The sequence below is a fragment of the Pristiophorus japonicus genome, unplaced genomic scaffold (assembly GCF_044704955.1).
Source record: "Pristiophorus japonicus isolate sPriJap1 unplaced genomic scaffold, sPriJap1.hap1 HAP1_SCAFFOLD_595, whole genome shotgun sequence".
NCBI lineage: Eukaryota > Metazoa > Chordata > Chondrichthyes > Pristiophoridae > Pristiophorus > Pristiophorus japonicus.
This window is the reverse complement of record NW_027254504.1, coordinates 216,816-237,509: the sequence shown is the minus strand read 5'-3', so window position 1 is coordinate 237,509 and position 20,694 is coordinate 216,816. Positions and strand designations below refer to the sequence as shown.

The 20,694-nt window shown below is 53.4% G+C and overlaps 1 protein-coding gene across 1 annotated transcript in view; it reads right to left on the bottom strand.

Annotated features, from left to right (window-relative positions):
• The window catches only part of LOC139255376 (carbonic anhydrase 4-like), a 133,575-nt gene that overhangs the window by 81,594 nt on the left and 31,287 nt on the right, over positions 1–20,694 (bottom strand). The window contains exons 2-3 of the mRNA XM_070873905.1: positions 19,485–19,652; positions 11,839–11,987 (exon numbers count right to left, since the gene is read on the bottom strand). Coding sequence (XP_070730006.1) covers positions 11,839–11,987; positions 19,485–19,652 — 317 coding nt within the window. The remainder of the gene's footprint in view (positions 1–11,838; positions 11,988–19,484; positions 19,653–20,694) is intronic.

The window sequence follows — 20,694 nt, the reverse complement described above, 5'->3', positions numbered from 1 at the left end:
AGTCAGTCAATGGGTCAGTCAGTGGGTCAGTCAGTGGGTCAGTCAGAGATTAGTCAGTCGGTCAATCAATGGTTCAGTGGGTCAGTCAATGGGTAGGTCAGTGGGTCAGTTGGTGAGTCAGTGGTTCAGTCAGTGGGTCAGTCAGTGGGTCAATCAGTGGGTCAGTCAGTAGGTCAGTCAGTGGGTCAGTGGGTCAGTCAGTGGGTCAGTGGATCAGTCAGTGGGTCAGTCAGTGGGTCAGTGAGTCAGTCAGTGGATCAGTCAATGTGTCAGTAGGTCAGTCAGTGAGTCAGTGGGTCAGTCAGTGGGTCAGTGGATCAGTCAGTGGATCCGTCAGTGGGTCAGTCAGTGGGTCAGTGGGTCAGTCAGTGGGTCAGTGGATCAGTCAGTGGATCAGTCAGTGGGTCAGTAGGTCAGTCAGTGAGTCAGTCAGTGGGTAAGTTAATGGGTCAGGCAGTGGGTCAGTCAGTGGGTCAGTGAGTCAGTCAGTGGGTCAGTCAATGGGTCAGTCAGTGGGTCAGTGTGTCAGTCATTGGGTCAGTCAATGGGTCAGTGAGTGGATCAGTCAGTGGGTCAGTCAGTGAGTCAGTCAGTGTGTCAGTAAATGGGTCAGTGGGTCATTCAGTGGTCAGTCAGTGGGTCAGTCAGTGGGTCAGTCAGTGAGTCAGTCAGTGTGTCAGTAAATGGGTCAGTGGGTCATTCAGTGGTCAGTCAGTGGGTCGGTGGGTCAGTCAATGGGTCAGTGAGTGGATCAGTCAGTGGATCAGTCAGTGGGTCAGTCAGTGGGTCAGTCAGTGGGTCAGTGAGTCAGTCAGTGGATCAGTCAGTAGGTCAGTCAGTGGGTCAGTCAGTGGGTCAGTGGGTCAGTCAGTGGGTCAGTCAGTGAGTCAGTCAGTGTGTCAGTAAATGGGTCAGTGGGTCAGTCAGTGGGTCAGTCAGTGGGTCAGTGAGTCAGTCAGTGGATCAGTCAGTAGGTCAGTCAGTGGGTCAGTCAGTGGGTCAGTGGGTCAGTCAGTGGGTCAGTCAGTGGGTCAGTCAGTGTGTCAGTAAATGGGTCAGTGGGTCATTCAGTGGTCAGTCAGTGGGTCAGTGGGTCAGTCAATGGGTCAGTGAGTGGATCAGTCAGTGGATCAGTCAGTGGGTCAGTCAGTGGGTCAGTCAGTGGGTCAGTGAGTCAGTCAGTGAGTCAGTCAGTGGGTCAGTTAATGGAGCAGGCAGTGGGTCAGTGGGTCAGTGTGTCAGCCAGTGGGTCAGTCAGTGGGTCAATCAATGGGTCAGTTAGTGGGTCTGTGGGTCAGTCAGTGGGTCAATCAATGGGTCAATGAGTCAGTCAATGGGTCAGTCAGTGGGTCAGTCAGTGGGTCAGTCAGTTGGTCAGTCAGTGGTCCAGTCAGAGGTTAGTCAGTCGGTCAGTCAATGGTTCAGTGGGTCAGTCAATGGGTAAGTCCGTGGGTCAGTGGTTCAATCAGAGTGTCAGTCAGTGGGTCAGTTGGTGAGTCAGTGGGTCAGTGGTTCAGTCAGTGGGTCAGTCAGTGGGTCAATCAGTGGGTCAGTCAGTAGGTCAGTCAGTGGTCAGTCAGTGGGTCAGTGGGTCAGTCAGTGGGTCAGTGGATCAGTCAGTGGGCCAGTCAGTGGGTCTGTCAGTGGGTCAGTGAGTCAGTCAGTAGATCAGTCAGTGGGTCAGTAGTTCAGTCAGTGGGTCAGTTAATGGGTCAGGCAGTGGGTCAGTCAGTGGGTCAGTCAGTGGGTCAGTGGATCAGTCAGTGGATCAGTCAGTGGGTTAGTGAGTCATTCAGTGGGTCAGTTAATGAGTCAGGCAGTGGGTCAGTCAGTGGGTCAGTCAGTGGGTCAGTCAGTGGGTCAATCAATGGGTCAGTCAGTGGGTCTGTGGGTCAGTCAGTGGGTCAGTCAGTGGGTCAGTCAGAGATTAGTCAGTCGGTCAATCAATGGTTCAGTGGGTCAGTCAATGGGTAGGTCAGTGGGTCAGTTGGTGAGTCAGTGGTTCAGTCAGTGGGTCAGTCAGTGGGTCAATCAGTGGGTCAGTCAGTAGGTCAGTCAGTGGGTCAGTGGGTCAGTCAGTGGGTCAGTGGATCAGTCAGTGGGTCAGTCAGTGGGTCAGTGAGTCAGTCAGTGGATCAGTCAATGTGTCAGTAGGTCAGTCAGTGAGTCAGTGGGTCAGTCAGTGGGTCAGTGGATCAGTCAGTGGATCCGTCAGTGGGTCAGTCAGTGGGTCAGTGGGTCAGTCAGTGGGTCAGTGGATCAGTCAGTGGATCAGTCAGTGGGTCAGTAGGTCAGTCAGTGAGTCAGTTAGTGGGTAAGTTAATGGGTCAGGCAGTGGGTCAGTCAGTGGGTCAGTGAGTCAGTCAGTGGGTCAGTCAATGGGTCAGTCAGTGGGTCAGTGTGTCAGTCAGTGGGTCAGTCAATGGGTCAGTGAGTGGATCAGTCAGTGGGTCAGTCAGTGAGTCAGTCAGTGTGTCAGTAAATGGGTCAGTGGGTCATTCAGTGGTCAGTCAGTGGGTCAGTCAGTGGGTCAGTCAGTGAGTCAGTCAGTGTGTCAGTAAATGGGTCAGTGGGTCATTCAGTGGTCAGTCAGTGGGTCGGTGGGTCAGTCAATGGGTCAGTGAGTGGATCAGTCAGTGGATCAGTCAGTGGGTCAGTCAGTGGGTCAGTCAGTGGGTCAGTGAGTCAGTCAGTGGATCAGTCAGTAGGTCAGTCAGTGGGTCAGTCAGTGGGTCAGTGGGTCAGTCAGTGGGTCAGTCAGTGAGTCAGTCAGTGTGTCAGTAAATGGGTCAGTGGGTCAGTCAGTGGGTCAGTCAGTGGGTCAGTGAGTCAGTCAGTGGATCAGTCAGTAGGTCAGTCAGTGGGTCAGTCAGTGGGTCAGTGGGTCAGTCAGTGGGTCAGTCAGTGAGTCAGTCAGTGTGTCAGTAAATGGGTCAGTGGGTCATTCAGTGGTCAGTCAGTGGGTCAGTGGGTCAGTCAATGGGTCAGTGAGTGGATCAGTCAGTGGATCAGTCAGTGGGTCAGTCAGTGGGTCAGTCAGTGGGTCAGTGGTTCAGTCAGTGGGTCAGTCAGTGGGTCAGTTAATGGAGCAGGCAGTGGGTCAGTGGGTCAGTGTGTCAGCCAGTGGGTCAGTCAGTGGGTCAATCAATGGGTCAGTTAGTGGGTCTGTGGGTCAGTCAGTGGGTCAATCAATGGGTCAATGAGTCAGTCAATGGGTCAGTCAGTGGGTCAGTCAGTGGGTCAGTCAGTTGGTCAGTCAGTGGTCCAGTCAGAGGTTAGTCAGTCGGTCAGTCAATGGTTCAGTGGGTCAGTCAATGGGTAAGTCCGTGGGTCAGTGGTTCAATCAGAGTGTCAGTCAGTGGGTCAGTTGGTGAGTCAGTGGGTCAGTGGTTCAGTCAGTGGGTCAGTCAGTGGGTCAATCAGTGGGTCAGTCAGTAGGTCAGTCAGTGGGTCAGTCAGTGGGTCAGTGGGTCAGTCAGTGGGTCAGTGGATCAGTCAGTGGGCCAGTCAGTGGGTCTGTCAGTGGGTCAGTGAGTCAGTCAGTGGATCAGTCAGTGGGTCAGTAGTTCAGTCAGTGGATCAGTTAATGGGTCAGGCAGTGGGTCAGTCAGTGGGTCAGTCAGTGGGTCAGTCAGTGGGTCAGTCAATGCGTCAGTCAGTGGGTCAGTGGGTCAGTCAATGGGTAAGTCCATGGGTCAGTGGTTCAATCAGAGTGTCAGTCAGTGGGTCAGTGGTTCAGTCAGTGGGTCAGTCAGTGGGTCAATCAGTGGTTCAGTCAGTAGGTCAGTCAGTGGGTCAGTCAGTGGGTCAGTGGGTCAGTCAGTGGGTCAGTGGATCAGTCAGTGGGTCAGTCAGTAGGCCAGTCAGTGGGTCTGTCAGTGGGTCAGTCAGTGGGTCAGTGGGTCAGTCAGTGGGTCAGTGGATCAGTCAGTGGGTCAGTCAGTAGGCCAGTCAGTGGGTCTGTCAGTGGGTCAGTGAGTCAGTCAGTGGATCAGTCATTGGGTCAGTAGGTCAGTCAGTGAGTCAGTCAGTGGGTCAGTGAGTCAGTCAGTGGGTCAGTTAATGGGTCAGTCAGTGGGTCAGTCAGTGGGTCAGTCAGTGGGTCAGTGGGTCAGTGTGTCAGTCAGTGGGTCAGTCAGTGGGTCAGTGTGTCAGTCAGTGGGTCAGTCAGTGGGTCAACCAATGGGTCAGACAGTGGGTCTGTGGGTCAGTCAGTGGGTCAATCAATGGGTCAATGAGTCAGTCAATGGGTCAGTCAGTGGGTCAGTCAGTAGCTCAGTCAGTGGCTCAGTCAGTGGGTCAGTGGATCATTCAGTGGGTCAGTCAGTGGTTCAGTGGATCAGTCAGTGGGTCAGTCAGTGCGTCAGTCATTGGTTCAGTCAGTGGGTCAGTCAGTAGGTCAGTCAGTGGGTCAGTCAGTGGGTCAGTCAGTGGGTCAGTCAGTGGGTCAGTCATTGGTTCAGTCAGTGGGTCAATCAGTAGGTCAGTCAGTGTGTCAGTCAGTGGGTCAGTTAGTGGGTCAGCCAGTGCGTCAGTCATTGGTTCAGTCAGTGGGTCAGTCAGTAGGTCAGTCAGTGGGTCAGTCAGTGGGTCAGTCAGTGGATCAGTCAGTGGGTCAGTCATAGAGTCAGTCAGTGGGTCAGTCAGTAGGTCAGTCAGTGGGTCAGTCGGTGGGTCAGTCATAGAGTCAGTCAGTGGGTCAATCAGTAGGTCAGTCAGTGTGTCAGTCAGTGGGTCAGTCAGTGGGTCAGTCAGTGCGTCAGTCATTGGTTCAGTCAGTGGGTCAGTCAGTGCGTCAGTCATTGGTTCAGTCAGTGGGTCAGTCAGTAGGTCAGTAAGTGTGTCAGTCAGTGGGTCAGCCAGTAGGTCAGTCAGTGGGTCAGTGGGTCAGTGAATAGGTCAGTCAGTGGGACAGTGGGTCAGTCAGTGAGTCAGTCAGTGGATCAGTCAGTGGGTCCATAGGTCAGTCAGTGAGTCAGTTGGTGGGTCAGTGAGTCAATCAATGGGTCAGTTAATGGGTCAGTCAGTGGGTCAGTCAGTGGGTCAGTGTGTCAGTCAGTGGGTCAGTCAGTGGGTCAGTCAGTGGGTCAATCAATGGGTCAGTCAGTGGGTCTGTGGGTCAGTCAGTGAGTCAATCAATGGGTCAATGAGTCAGTCAATGGGTCAGTCAGTGGATCAGTCAGTGAGTCAGTCAGTGGGTCAGTCAGTGGGTCAGTAGGTCAGTCAGTGGGTCATTCAGTGGGTCAGTCAGTGCGTCAGTCAATGGGTCAGTCAGTGGGTCAGTCAGTGGGTCAGTCTGTGGGTCAGTCAGTGGGTCAGTCAGTGGGTCAGTCAGTGGGTCAGTCAATGGGTCAGTCTGTGGATCAGTCTGTGGGTCAGTCAGTGGGTCAGTCAGTGGGTCAGTGGGTCAGTGAGTGGGTCAGTGGGTCAGTGGGTCAGTCAGTGGGTCAGTGGTTCAGTGAGTGGGTCATTGGGTCAGTATTTCAGTCAGTGGGTCAGTCAGTGGGTCAGTCAGTGGGTCAGTCAATGGGTCAGTCAGTGGGTTAGTCAGTGGGTCAGTCAGTGGGTCAGTCAGTGGGTCAGTGGGTCAGTCCATGGGTCAGTCAGTGGGTCAGTCATTGGGTCAGTCTGTGGGTCAGTCAGTGGGTCAGTCAGTGGGTCAGTCAGTGGGTCAGTCAGTGGGTCAGTCCGTGGGTCAGTCAGTGGGTCAGTCAATGGGTCAGTCAATGGGTCAGTCAGTGGGTCAGTCAGTGGGTCAGTCAATGGGTCAGTGGGTCAGTCCGTGGGTCAGTCAGTGGGTCAGTCATTGGGTCAGTCCGTGGGTCAGTCAGTGGGTCAGTCAGTGGGTCAGTCTGTGGGTCAGTCTGTGGGTCAGTCAGTGGGTCAGTGGGTCAGTCCGTGGGTCAGTCAGTGGGTGAGTCAGTGGGTCAGTCAGTGGGTCAGTCAGTGGATCAGTCAGTGGGTGAGTCAGTGGGTCAGTCAGTGGGTCGGTCTGTGGGTCAGTCAGTGGGTCAGTCTGTGGGTGAGTCATTGGGTCAGTCTATGGATCAGTGTGTCAGTCAGTGGGTCAGTCAGTGGGTCAGTCTGTGGATCAGTGGGTGAGTCAGTGGGTCAGTCAGTGGGTCAGTCAGTGGGTCAGTCTGTGGATCAGTGGGTCAGTCAGTGGGTCAGTCAGTGGGTGAGTCAGTGGGTCAGTCTGTGGATCAGTCAGTGGGTCAGTCAGTGGGTGAGTCAGTGGATCAGTCAGTGGGTCAGTCAGTGGGTCAGTCTGTGGATCAGTGGGTCAGTCAGTGGGTCAGTCAGTGGGTCAGTCAGTGGGTCAGTCAGTGGGTGAGTCAGTGGGTCAGTCAGTGGGTCAGTCAGTGGGTGAGTCAGTGGATCAGTCAGTGGGTCAGTCAGTGGATCAGTCAGTGGGTCAGTCAGTGGGTCAGTCAGTGGGTGAGTCAGTGGGTCAGTCTGTGGATCAGTGGGTCAGTCAGTGGGTCAGTCAGTGGGTCAGTCAGTGGATCAGTCAGTGGGTCAGTCAGTGGGTCAGTCAGTGGATCAGTCAGTGGGTCAGTCAGTGGGTCAGTCTGTGGATCAGTGGGTCAGTCAGTGGGTGAGTCAGTGGGTCAGTCTGTGGATCAGTGGGTCAGTCAGTGGGTGAGTCAGTGGGTGAGTCAGTGGGTCAGTCAGTGGATCAGTCAGTGGGTCAGTCAGTGGGTCAGTCAGTGGGTCAGTCTGTGGATCAGTGGGTCAGTCAGTGTGTCAGTCAGTGGGTCAGTCAGTGGGTCAGTCAGTGGGTCAGTCAGTGAGTCAGTCAGTGGGTCAGTCGGTGGGTCAGTCAGTGGGTCAGTCAGTGAGTCAGTCAGTGGGTCAGTCAGTGGGTCAGTCAGTGGGTCAGTCAGTGGGTCAGTCAGTGAGTCAGTCAGTGGGTCAGTCAGTGAGTCAGTCAGTGGGTCAGTCAGTGGGTCAGTCAGTGGGTCAGCCAGTGAGTCAGTCAGTGGGTCAGTCAGTGAGTCAGTCAGTGGGTCAGTCAGTGGGTCAGTCAGTGGGTCAGTCAGTGAGTCAGTCAGTGGGTCAGTCAGTGGGTCAGTCTGTGGGTCAGTCTGTGGATCAGTGGGTCAGTCAGTGGGTCAGTCAGTGGGTCAGTCAGTGGGTCAATCTGTGGATCAGTCAGTGGGTCAGTCTGTGGAGCAGTCAGTGGATCAGTCAGTGGATCAGTCAGTGGGTCAGTCAGTGGGTCAGTCAGTGGATCAGTCAGTGGGTCAGTCTGTGGATCAGTCAGTGGATCAGTGGGTGAGTCAGTGGGTCAGTCAGTGGGTCAGTCTGTGGATCAGTGGGTCAGTGGGTCAGTCTGTGGATCAGTCGGTCAGTCTGTGGATCAGTGGGTCAGTCTGTGGATCAGTGGGTCAGTGGGTCAGTCTGTGGATCAGTGGGTCAGTCAGTGGATCAGTGGGTCAGTCAGTGGGTCAGTCAGTGGATCAGTCAGTGGGTCAGTCAGTGGGTCAGTCTGTGGATCAGTGGGTCAGTCTGTGGATCAGTGGGTCAGTCTGTGGGTCAGTCTGTGGATCAGTGGGTCATTCAGTGGGTCAGTCTGTGGATCAGTGGGTCAGTCTGTGGATCAGTGGGTCAGTCAGTGGATCAGTCAGTGGGTCAGTCAGTGGGTCAGTCTGTGGATCAGTGGGTCAGTCTGTGGATCAGTGGGTCAGTCTGTGGGTCAGTCTGTGGATCAGTGGGTCAGTCAGTGGGTCAGTCTGTGGATCAGTGGGTCAGTCTGTGGATCAGTGGGTCAGTCAGTGGGTCAGTCTGTGGATCAGTGGGTCAGTCTGTGGATCAGTGGGTCAGTCTGTGGGTCAGTGGGTCAGTCTGTGGATCAGTGGGTCAGTCTGTGGGTCAGTCTGTGGATCAGTGGGTCAGTCAGTGGGTCAGTCTGTGGATCAGTGGGTCAGTCTGTGGATCAGTGGGTCAGTCTGTGGGTCAGTCTGTGGATCAGTGGGTCAGTCTGTGGATTAGTGGGTCAGTCTGTGGGTCAGTCTGTGGATCAGTGGGTCAGTCAGTGGGTCAGTCTGTGGATCAGTGGGTCAGTCTGTGGATCAGTGGGTCAGTCAGTGGGTCAGTCTGTGGATCAGTGGGTCAGTCTGTGGATCAGTGGGTCAGTCAGTGGATCAGTGGGTCAGTCAGTGGGTCAGTCTGTGGATCAGTGGGTCAGTCAGTGGATCAGTGGGTCAGTCTGTGGATCAGTGGGTCAGTCAGTGGATCAGTGGGTCAGTCTGTGGATCAGTGGGTCAGTCAGTGGATCAGTGGGTCAGTCAGTGGATCAGTGGGTCAGTCTGTGGATCAGTGGGTCAGTCTGTGGATCAGTGGGTCAGTCAGTGGGTCAATGGGTCAGTCTGTGGATCAGTGGGTCAGTCTGTGGATCAGTGGGTCAGTCTGTGGATCAGTGGGTCAGTCAGTGGGTCAGTCTGTGGATCAGTGGGTCAGTCAGTGGGTCAGTGGGTCAGTCTGTGGATCAGTGGGTCAGTCTGTGGATCAGTGGGTCAGTCAGTGGGTCAGTCTGTGGATCAGTGGGTCAGTCTGTGGATCAGTGGGTCAGTCTGTGGGTCAGTGGGTCAGTCTGTGGATCAGTGGGTCAGTCTGTGGATCAGTGGGTCAGTCAGTGGGTCAGTCTGTGGATCAGTGGGTCAGTCTGTGGATCAGTGGGTCAGTCAGTGGATCAGTGGGTCAGTCAGTGGGTCAGTCAGTGGATCAGTCAGTGGGTCAGTCAGTGGGTCAGTCTGTGGATCAGTGGGTCAGTCTGTGGATCAGTGGGTCAGTCTGTGGGTCAGTCTGTGGATCAGTGGGTCATTCAGTGGGTCAGTCTGTGGATCAGTGGGTCAGTCTGTGGATCAGTGGGTCAGTCAGTGGATCAGTCAGTGGGTCAGTCAGTGGGTCAGTCTGTGGATCAGTGGGTCAGTCTGTGGATCAGTGGGTCAGTCTGTGGGTCAGTCTGTGGATCAGTGGGTCAGTCAGTGGGTCAGTCTGTGGATCAGTGGGTCAGTCTGTGGATCAGTGGGTCAGTCAGTGGGTCAGTCTGTGGATCAGTGGGTCAGTCTGTGGATCAGTGGGTCAGTCTGTGGGTCAGTGGGTCAGTCTGTGGATCAGTGGGTCAGTCTGTGGGTCAGTGGGTCAGTCTGTGGATCAGTGGGTCAGTCTGTGGGTCAGTCTGTGGATCAGTGGGTCAGTCAGTGGGTCAGTCTGTGGATCAGTGGGTCAGTCTGTGGATCAGTGGGTCAGTCTGTGGGTCAGTCTGTGGATCAGTGGGTCAGTCTGTGGATCAGTGGGTCAGTCTGTGGGTCAGTCTGTGGATCAGTGGGTCAGTCAGTGGGTCAGTCTGTGGATCAGTGGGTCAGTCTGTGGATCAGTGGGTCAGTCAGTGGGTCAGTCTGTGGATCAGTGGGTCAGTCTGTGGATCAGTGGGTCAGTCAGTGGATCAGTGGGTCAGTCAGTGGGTCAGTCTGTGGATCAGTGGGTCAGTCAGTGGATCAGTGGGTCAGTCTGTGGATCAGTGGGTCAGTCAGTGGATCAGTGGGTCAGTCTGTGGATCAGTGGGTCAGTCAGTGGATCAGTGGGTCAGTCAGTGGATCAGTGGGTCAGTCTGTGGATCAGTGGGTCAGTCTGTGGATCAGTGGGTCAGTCAGTGGGTCAATGGGTCAGTCTGTGGATCAGTGGGTCAGTCTGTGGATCAGTGGGTCAGTCTGTGGATCAGTGGGTCAGTCAGTGGGTCAGTCTGTGGATCAGTGGGTCAGTCAGTGGGTCAGTGGGTCAGTCTGTGGATCAGTGGGTCAGTCAGTGGGTCAGTCTGTGGATCAGTGGGTCAGTCTGTGGATCAGTGGGTCAGTCAGTGGGTCAGTCTGTGGATCAGTGGGTCAGTCTGTGGATCAGTGGGTCAGTCTGTGGATCAGTGGGTCAGTCAGTGGGTCAGTCTGTGGATCAGTGGGTCAGTCTGTGGATCAGTGGGTCAGTCTGTGGGTCAGTGGGTCAGTCTGTGGATCAGTGGGTCAGTCTGTGGATCAGTGGGTCAGTCAGTGGGTCAGTCTGTGGATCAGTGGGTCAGTCTGTGGATCAGTGGGTCAGTCTGTGGATCAGTGGGTCAGTCAGTGGGTCAGTCTGTGGATCAGTGGGTCAGTAAATGGGTCAGTCTGTGGATCAGTGGTTCAGTCTGTGGATCAGTGGGTCAGTCAGTGGGTCAGTCTGTGGATCAGTGGTTCAGTCTGTGGATCAGTGGGTCAGTCAGTGGGTCAGTCTGTGGATCAGTCGGTCAGTAAATGGGTCAGTCTGTGGATCAGTGGGTCAGTCTGTGGATCAGTGGGTCAGTCAGTGGGTCAGTCTGTGGATCAGTGGGTCAGTCTGTGGATCAGTGGGTCAGTCAGTGGGTCAGTCTGTGGATCAGTGGTTCAGTCTGTGGATCAGTGGGTCAGTCTGTGGATCAGTGGGTCAGTCAGTGGGTCAGTGGGTCAGTCTGTGGATCAGTGGGTCAGTCTGTGGATCAGTGGGTCAGTCAGTGGGTCAGTGGGTCAGTCTGTGGATCAGTGGGTCAGTCTGTGGGTCAGTGGGTCAGTCAGTGGATCAGTGGGTCAGTCTGTGGGTCAGTCTGTGGATCAGTGGGTCAGTCTGTGGATCAGTGGGTCAGTCTGTGGGTCAGTCTGTGGATCAGTGGGTCAGTCAGTGGATCAGTGAGTCAGTCTGTGGATCAGTGGGTCAGTCTGTGGGTCAGTCTGTGGATCAGTGGGTCAGTCTGTGGATCAGTGGGTCAGTGGGTCAGTCTGTGGATCAGTGGGTCAGTCTGTGGATCAGTGGGTCAGTCTGTGGGTCAGTGGGTCAGTCAGTGGATCAGTGGGTCAGTCAGTGGGTCAGTCAGTGGGTCAGTGGGTCAGTCTGTGGATCAGTGGGTCAGTCAGTGGGTCAGTGGGTCAGTCAGTGGATCAGTGGGTCAGTCAGTGGGTCAGTCAGTGGGTCAGTGGGTCAGTCAGTGGATCAGTGGGTCAGTCAGTGGGTCAGTCAGTGGGTCAGTGGGTCAGTCAGTGGATCAGTGGGTCAGTCTGTGGATCAGTGGGTCAGTCTGTGGGTCAGTGGGTCAGTCGGTGGATCAGTGGGTCAGTCAGTGGGTCAGTCAGTGGGTCAGTGGGTCAGTCAGTGGATCAGTGGGTCAGTCTGTGGATCAGTGGGTCAGTCTGTGGATCAGTGGGTCAGTCGGTGGATCAGTGGGTCAGTCTGTGGGTCAGTGGGTCAGTCGGTGGATCAGTGGGTCAGTCAGTGGGTCAGTCAGTGGGTCAGTCAGTGGATCAGTGGGTCAGTCAGTGGATCAGTGGGTCAGTCTGTGGATCAGTGGGTCAGTCAGTGGGTCAGTCTGTGGATCAGTGGGTCAGTCTGTGGATCAGTCTGTGGATCAGTGGGTCAGTCTGTGGATCAGTCTGTGGATCAGTGGGTCAGTCAGTGGGTCAGTCTGTGGATCAGTGGGTCAGTCAGTGGGTCAGTCAGTGGATCAGTCAGTGGGTCAGTGGATCAGTCAGTGGGTCAGTCAGTGGGTCAGTCAGTGGGTTGTGACCTTCACCCACTCCCGCCCCCCCCCCGCTCCCTCGCTCCCCCCCCCCTCCCCCCACACACACATACACAGACACAGAGCACGAGAGTCCCTGTGTCCATCTCTCCGGCCTAGTACTGACTTAGCCTGATCTCACACCCGGTGTGGGACTGAGACCCCTCCCTCACCCCACATACACATCCCCGCCCCCCCCCCCCAACACACACACACGCACAGAGCGGGACAGGCCCACCCTCGGTACCGATTGGTCGAGGCGAGCGGCGCCCCCTGCTCACCTCCATGTCCGCCTGTTTGCCGTCGATCGTGTGCTCGGAGCCGCCGGACCCGATGCTCTTCCCCCAGTGCAGGTGGAACTGGGCGGCCACGTAGTCAGCATTGAGCCCCCCGGCCCGCAGCTGCATTCTCGTGTTCAGCGTGACCTTCACTGCAAGGGAAAGGCTTTCAACTTTAGAGTCCAATCTATTCCACCAGCCACATCAGAACAGCAGGAGGCCGTTCCTCCCCTCAATCCTGTTCCCCTATTCAATCAGATCACGACCAATCTTTCTCTTACTCCATGTCGCCCGCCTTGCTTCATTATCCCGTCATACACTGCCTGACAAAAATCTATCTGTCACAGTTTTTGAAGTTTCCAATTATTAAGGAAACAGTAGCGGGACATTTGGAAAAGCATAATTTAATCAAGCAGAGTCAACAGGGTTTTATGAAAGGGAAATCATGTTTGACAAATTTGCTGGAGATCTTTGAGGATGTATCGAGCAGGGTGGATAAAGGGGGAACCAGTGGATGTGGTGTATTTAGATTTCCACAAGGTATTCGATAAGATGCCACATAAGAGGTTACTGCACAAGATAAAAGCTCACAGGCTTGGGGGTAATATATGAGCATGGATAGAGGATTGGCTAACGAACAGAGAACAGAGAGTCGGGATGAATGGGTCATTCTCGGGTTGGCAAACGGTGACTGGTGGGGTGCCACAGGGATCGGTGCTGGGGCCTCAACTATTTACAATCTGTATCAACGACTTGGATGAAGGGACCGAGTGTAACGTAGCCAAGTTTGCTGCCGATACAAAGAGGGGTGGGAAAGCAAGTTGTGAGAAGGACACAAAAAATCTGCAAAGGGATAGAGACAGGCTAAATCAGTGGGCAAACATTTGTCAGATGGCGTATAATGTGGGAAAGTGTGAGGTTGTCGACTTTGGCAGAACAAATAGAGAAGCAAATTATAATTGAAATGAAGAAAAATTACAAAGTGCCGCAGTACAGAGGGACCTCGGGGTCCTTGTGCATGAAACACCTAGGGCGAGAACCTCCACTTTGGTGCTTATCGCCCACAAATGGGCCTTATTTCCAGCGTGGGCGGCAAAAACGGGTTTTCGGATTGCCGGCTTCTCACCCATTCTCAAAACACCGATTTTACATTTTTGAAAATGGGCATTACCGCGAGCGATATCACATGGGCGGCGGCATTACATTTTTTTGACCTCAAGCCATAAAGCGTGGCCGTTCTTAGCAACGGCATGGCAACGCCCGACTCCCGCGATTCAGGAGGTCAAGGGTCGCCATCACATGCGGAGACAGAGAGAGAGGGAGCTCAGAGGCACTGAAAGCGTGTGTGGCTGTGGTGTGCGCTTGTCTGGCTGTTGTGGGAGGCACGGCGGAGATTCACCAGCGGCAAAAAGCTCACCAAGAACATAGTTGGCACCGAGATTTTGTCCGACAAATAAGATAGAACATGGAAGGGATGGAGGAGGCCCTGGAGCTGGTAGCCCGGAGCACTGGTGGCAGAGGGCTCCCAGTGGTCCCCGAGCGCGGCACTCCACCCCTAGGTTCCGCACCACCCTTGCGAACGACAGACGAGAGCAAGGACCAAGATCCTGCTTCTGCATCAGAGAATGGGGCCCCCCTCGGCCCCTCCCCGCTCCTGTACCCTTGCACCCACCGCATCTGCCTTCATCCCCCCCCCGCCCCGAATGAGGCACCGCCTGAGGAGCTCCTCGGCCAGGCGCCGTGGAGCGAGGAGGGGAAGGGGTAGAGATGGGGAGAATAATGGGATGGGGGAAGGAAAGTGAGGTGCATGTGTGCAGGTGATGGCTGTCTTATATCTCCATCTGGCTGTATGCAATTTGTTGCAATGTATGGGGGCTGGGGACCACACTCCTGCTTTGCCTTTGTATTCTGTGTTGCTGGACATGTTGAACATGTGATTTATGTCAATGGTGGAAAAAGTGGGCTGTGGGCAGGGGTTGGGTGTTATTGGCTGTGATACTGATGATTTCAGACCAATGTCTGCACCGTCACACACTGGTGATTGCTTACCGTGAAAGGGTTAAATACAACTTTACATCAGTCAACGTCAACTTTAACTGGCACCAAGGTGATGGGCACCATTGATGTCTGAGCTGCACACACACAGCAGTGTGTCAGCGGTTACACTCACATCAGCGCTCTTGCAGGCAAATCGTTCCGATATCAGCTCCTCACGTAAGAGTGGGATTTAACAAATGCCAGCCACACTGCTTAGTTCCGGTTAGTTCCACTTTTTTGTGGGCGGTTTTTTGAGCGAGTGATATTGGGGGCGATATGTGTGCGAGGTGGTGAAATTCACGGTGGGCGATCTCCATGGCCGCTAGTTTGGGTAAATATGCTCTTTACGACAAAAAACACTGGGCGGGCGTTATTATTGAATCTTGGCGTTCAGTCCGCGAGGAGAGTAACGCTGGGCGATATTATGGGTGTTGAAATCGCCCATTCTGCTGATTCCGCCCCAAAGAAGTGGGCAGGCGGTAATATTTTTTCTCGGCATTAAACCCATTGGGAAAATAACGCTCGGCGATAAGACTCCTTAAAAAAGCCCGTCAGTTTGCATTTTGTGCCAAAAATGGGCGATATCTGGGTGTTATACGTCATTTCAGCGGTAAAATGGGTGTTAAGTGGGCGTTAAGCAGGCAAAAAAAGTGGCGGTTCTAGCCCATAAAGTCAGTCTGCAGGTACAGCAAGTGATCAGGAAGGCCAATGGAATGTTGGCCTTTATTGCAAGGGGGATAGAGTATAAAAGCAGAGAAGTCCTGCTACAACTGTACAGGGTATTGGTGAGGCCACACCTGGAGTACTGTGTACAGTTTTGGTCTCTGTATTTAAGGAAGGATATACTTGCATTGGAGGCTGTTCAGAGAAGGTTCACTCGGTTGATTCTGGAGATGAGGGGGTTGACTTATGAGGAAAGGTTGAGCAGGTTGGGCCTATACACATTGGAGTTGAGATAAGAGGTGATCTTATCGAACATATAAGATAATGAGGGGGCTCGACAAGGTGGATGCAGAGAGGATATTTCCACTCATAGAGGAAACTAGAACTAGGGGGCATAGTCTCAGAATAAGGGGCCGCCCATTTAAAACTGAGATGAGGAGGAATTTCTTCTCTCAGAGGGTTGTAAATCTGTGGAATTCTCTGCCCCAGAGAGCTGTGGAGGCTGGGTCATTGAATATATTTAAGGTGGAGATAGATTTTTGAGCGATAAGGGAGTGAAGGGTTATGGGGAGCGGGCGGGGAAGTGGAGCTGAGTCCATGATCAGATCAGCCATGATCGTATTGAATGGCGGAGCAAGATCGAGGGGCTGAATGGCCGACTCCTGCTCCTATTTCTTATGTTCTTATAATCTTATGGAGCGCCACACTGTCGGAGGGGCAGTACTGAGGGAGTGCCGCACTGTCGGAGGGGGAGTACTGAGGGAGCGCTGCACTGTTGGAGGGGCAGTACTGAGGGAGTGCCGCACTGTCGGAGGGGCAGTACTGAGGGACCGCTGCACTGTCGGAGGGGGAGTACTGAGGGAGCGCTGCACTGTTGGAGGGGCAGTACTGAGGGAGTGCCGCACTGTCGGAGGGGCAGTACTGAGGGACCGCTGCACTGTCAGAGGGGCAGTACTGAGGGAGTGCTGCACTGTCGGAGGGGCAGTACTGAGGGAGTGCCGCACTGTCGGAGGGGCAGTAATGAGGTCCGCTGCACTGTCGGAGGGGCAGTACTGAGGGAGCGCCGCACTGTCGGAGGGGCAGTAATGAGGTCCGCTGCACTGTCGGAGGGGCAGTACTGAGGGAGCGCCGCACTGTCGGAGGGGCAGTAATGAGGGAGTGCTGCACTGTCAGAGGGGCAGTACTGAGGGAGTGCTGCACTGTCGGAGGGGCAGTACTGAGGGAGTGCTGCACTGTCGGAGGGGCAGTACTGAGGGAGCGCTGCACTGTCGGAGGGGCAGTACTGAGGGAGTGCTGCACTGTCGGAGGGGCAGTACTGAGGGAGCGCTGCACTGTCGGAGGGTCAGTACTGAGGGAGTGCTGCACTGTCGGAGGGGCAGTACTGAGGGAGCGCTGCACTGTCGGAGGGGCAGTACTGAGGGAGCGCTGCACTGTCGGAGGGCCAGTACTGAGGGAGCGCTGCACTGTCGGAGATGCCGACTTTCAGGATGAGATGTAAAACCGAGGTCTCGTCTGCCCCCTCAGATAGAGGTAACCGATCCCACGGGTACTATTTCGAAGAAGAGCAGGGGGAGTTCTCCTCGGTGTCCTGGGGCCAACATTTATATCCTTAACCAACATCACTAAAAATAAAACAGCTGATTGGGATATCATCACAGTGCTGTTTGTGGGAGCTTGCTGTGCACAACTTGGCCTGCCGCGTTTCCCACATTGCAACAGTGACTGCACTCCAAAAGTACTTCATTGGCTGTAAAGCGCTTTGGAACGTTCTGAGATTGCGATTGGCTCCACAGAAATGCAAGTTTGTTGTCTGTATCGTTTGAGGTGTGCTTTGTTCTCATCCAAATATGGAGGGCCGATATTGATCGTCGGAGGACATTACCCTGCTGTGAGCATGGTTTGAGTGTTAGTGGAGGATATCCATCTGCCTGGGGCATCACACCAGGCAGAATATTGTGAGGGGAGAGGGTGAACAGCCAGACTTCGTGGTCCGTATCAGCACCAATGATGTGGGTCAGCAGAGGGATGAGGTCCTGCAGGCAGAGTTTAGGGAGCTAGGAGAGCGATTACAACGCAGGAACTCAAAGGTCGTAATCTCCGGATTACTCCCGGTGCCACGAGCCAGTGAGTACAGGAATAGGAGGATAGAGAAGGTGAGTGCGTGGCTGGAGAGATGGTGCAGGCGGGAGGGCTTTCGCTTCCTGAGGCATTGGGACCGTTTCCGGGGGAGGTGGGACCGGGACAAGCCGGACACGGGTTGCACCTCAACAGAGCCGGGACCAATATCCTCGTGGGGGGGTTTTGCTGGTGCTGTTGGGGAGGGTTTAAACTCGCTTGGCACGGGGGAATGGGAACCTGAGAATAGATTCAGTGGGGAAGAGAAGCAAAGCTGGAATTGGGCAGCAGTAAATCAGGAGAACTTCTTTCGCCAGTATGTAACAAGCCCAACCAGAGAGAGGGCGGTTCAGGGCTTAGTTTGAGGGAATGAAGAAGGGCCGGTGGAAGGGGTATCAGTGGGAGACCATGTTGGTGCTGGTGATCATAATTCAGTAAGATTTAGGGATGTTGTGGAAAAGGACAAAGGGAGACCCGGAATAAAAGTTCTCAATTGGGGTAAAGCCAGTTTTGCTGAGCCGAGATGGGATTTGGCCAAAGTGGATTGGAAACGGTTACTTGATGGTAAATCAGTGTCAGAGCAATGGGAGGCATTCAAGGAGGAGATCCTGAGGGTACAGAGCAAGTTAGTTCCCTTTAAACAAAGGGTGGCACTAACAAATAGCGAGACCCCTGGATGTTAAGGGGCACACAGGGTACGATAAAGGAAAAAATGGAAGCTTATGACAGATACTGAGAACGCAAAACTGCAGACACTCGAGAGGAGTATAAGAAATGCAAGGGGCAATTAAAAACAATATCAGCAAAGCAAAGAGAGAGCATGAAAGAATGTTGGCAAGTAAAATCAAGGGAAACCCAAAGATGTTTTATAAATACATTAAGAGCAAGAGGATAACTAGAGAAAGAGTGGGGTCTATTAGAGACCATAAAGGAAATCTGTGTGTGTGGAGGGGGAAGATGTGGGTAGGTTTCTTAATGAATACTTTGCATCCATTTTCACAAAAGAGAGGGAGATGCAGACTTTGTAATGAGGGAGGAGGAATACGAAATATTAGATAAACATAGTGAGAGAGGAAGTATTAAGGGGCTTAGCAGCTTTGAAAGTGGATAAATCATCACGCCCAGATGAAATGTATCCCAGGCTGTTAAGAGAAGCAAAAGGAGAAATAGCAGAGGCTCTGACCATCATTGTCCAATCCTCTCTGGCTACAGGTATGGTGCCGGAGGACTGGAGGACTGCGAATGTTGTACCTTTGTTTAAAAAGGGAGAACGGGATCGACCGAGTAATTACAGGCCAGTCAGCCTAACCTCAGTGCTGGAAAATTATTGCAAATAATTCTCTGGGACAGGATAAATCTTCTTTTGGAAAGGCACAGCTTAAACAACGACAGTCAGCATGGATTTGTTAAGGGAAGGTCATGTCTGACTAACTTGGTTGAATTTTTTGAGGAGGTAACCAGGAGGGTCGATGAGGGCAGTGCGTATGATGCAGTTTATATAGATTTTAATAAGGCTTTCGATAAGGTCCCACATGGCAGACTGGTCACGAAAGTAAAAGCCCATGGGATACAGGGCAAAGTGGCAAGTTGGATCCAAAATTGTCTCAGAGGCAGGAAGCAAAGGGTAATGGTTGATGCGTGATTTTGTGACTGGAAGGATGTTTCCAGTGGGGTTCCGCAGGGCTCAGTGCTGAGTCCCTTGCTTTTTGTGGTATACATCAACGATTTAGACTTGAATGTAGGGGGTGTGGTTAAGAGGTTTTCAGATGATACTAAAATCGGCTGAGTGGTTGATAATGAAGAAGAAAGCTGTGGACTGCAGGAAGATATCGATGGACTGGTCAGGTGGGCAGAACAGTGGCAAATGGAATTTAATCGGGAGAAGTGTGAGGTAATGCATTTGGGGAAGGCTAACAAGGCAAGGGAATACACATTAAATGGGAGGACACTGAGAAGTGTAGAGGTACAAAGGGACCTTGGAGAGCAGGTCCACAGATCCCTGAAGGTAGCAGGCCAGGTAGGTTAAGAACATACGGAATACTTGCCTTTATTAGCCGAGGCATAGAATACAAGAGCAGGGGGGTTATGCTTGAACTGTATAAACCACTGGTTAGGCCACAGCTGGAGTACTACGTGCAGTTCTGGTCACCACATTACAGGAAGGACGTGATTGCACTGGAGAGGGTACAGAGGAGATTTACGAGGATGTTGCCGGGACTGGAGAATTTTAGCGATGAGGACAGATTGGAGAGGCTGGGGTTGTTTTCTTTGGAACAGAGGAGGCTGAGGGGAGACCTTATTGAGGTGTATAAAATTATGAGGGGCCTGGATAGAGTGGATAGGACGGACCTGTTTCCCTGGGGAGAGGGGTCAACAACCAGGGGGCATAGATTTAAAGTAATTGGGGGGAGGTTTAGAGGGGATTTGAGGGGAAATGTCTTCACCCAGAGGGTGGTGGGGGTCTGGAACTCACGGCCTGAAAGGGTGGTAGAGGCAGAAACCCTCACCACATTTAAAAAGTACCTGGATGTGCACTTGAAGTGCTGTAACCTGCAGGGCTACGGACCGGGAGCTGGAAAGTGGGATTAGGCTGGGTAGCTCTTTGTCGGCCGGCGCGGACACGATGGGCCGAAATGGCCTCCGTCCGTGCTGTAAATATCTACGATTCGATGATACTTAACGTGTATCAACCAACTAACATCTGGAGATTCTGAACGGCGTCATCTCATTCAGCTCTAGGGCAGGATCGAAGCCTGAGCCTTTCCTGTGCTGTACCAGGTTGATATAGTCCCAGTAACGTCAATGGCAGTCAGCGTTTGCCCCGATCCACTCACCCGTCATCGCAGTGTGCTTGATCGTTGTCAGAAATTGCCGCTCGTCGTACATCAGGAACAAAAACTTCCCCAGATCATTATTTCTAACGGCCTCCTTGGTCTTAATATCAATGGGGGACTGCCGGGTGCCATTGCAAGTCGGATACAGAGCAGGCCAGTGTGCAGGAGCTGAAGGGGAAATTAAAACCATCAGGTTAAGGAAAGACTAATCAGGGAGATATCTGTACACTGACTGGTGTCTCTCAGTCCCCTCTCCCTCAGGGAGATATCTGTACACTGACTGGTGTCTCTCAGTCCCCTCTCCCTCAGGGAGATATCTGTACACTGACTGGTGTCTCTCAGTCCCCTCTCCCTCAGGGAGATATCTGTACACTGACTGGTGTCTCTCAGTCCCTCTCCCTCAGGGAGATATCTGTACACTGACTGGTGTCTCTCAGTCCCCTCTCCCTCAGGGAGATATCTGTACACTGACTGATGTCTCTCAGTCCACTCTCTCTCAGGGAGATATCTGTACACTGACTGGTGTCTCTCAGTCCCCTCTCCCTCAGGGAGATATCTGTACACTGACTGGTGTCTCTCAGTCCCCTCTCCCTCAGGGAGATATCTGTACACTGACTGGTGTCTCTCAGTCCCCTCTCCCTCAGGGAGATATCTGTACACTGACTGGTGTCTCTCAGTCCCTCTCCCTCAGGGAGATATCTGTACACTGACTGGTGTCTCTCAGTCCCCTCTCCCTCAGGGAGATATCTGTACACTGACTGGTGTCTCTCAGTCCCTCTCCCTCAGGGAGATATCTGTACACTGACTGGTGTCTCTCAGTCCCCTCTCCCTCAGGGAGATATCTGTACACTGACTGGTGTCTCTCAGTCCCCTCTCCCTCAGGGAGATATCTGTACACTGACTGGTGTCTCTCAGTCTCCTCTCTCTCAGGGAGATATCGGCACACTGACTGGTGTCTCTCAGTCCCTCTCCCTCAGGGAGATATCTGTACACTGACTGGTGTCTCACAGTCTCCTCTCCCTCAGGGAGATATCTGTACACTGACTGGTGTCTGTCAGTCCCTCTCCCTCAGGGAGATATCTGTACACTGACTGGTGTCTGTCTGTCCCTCTCCCTCAGGGAGATATCTGTACACTGACTGGTATCTCTCAGTCCCCTCTCCCTCAGGAAGATATCTGTACACTGACTGGTGTCTCTCAGTCCCCTCTCC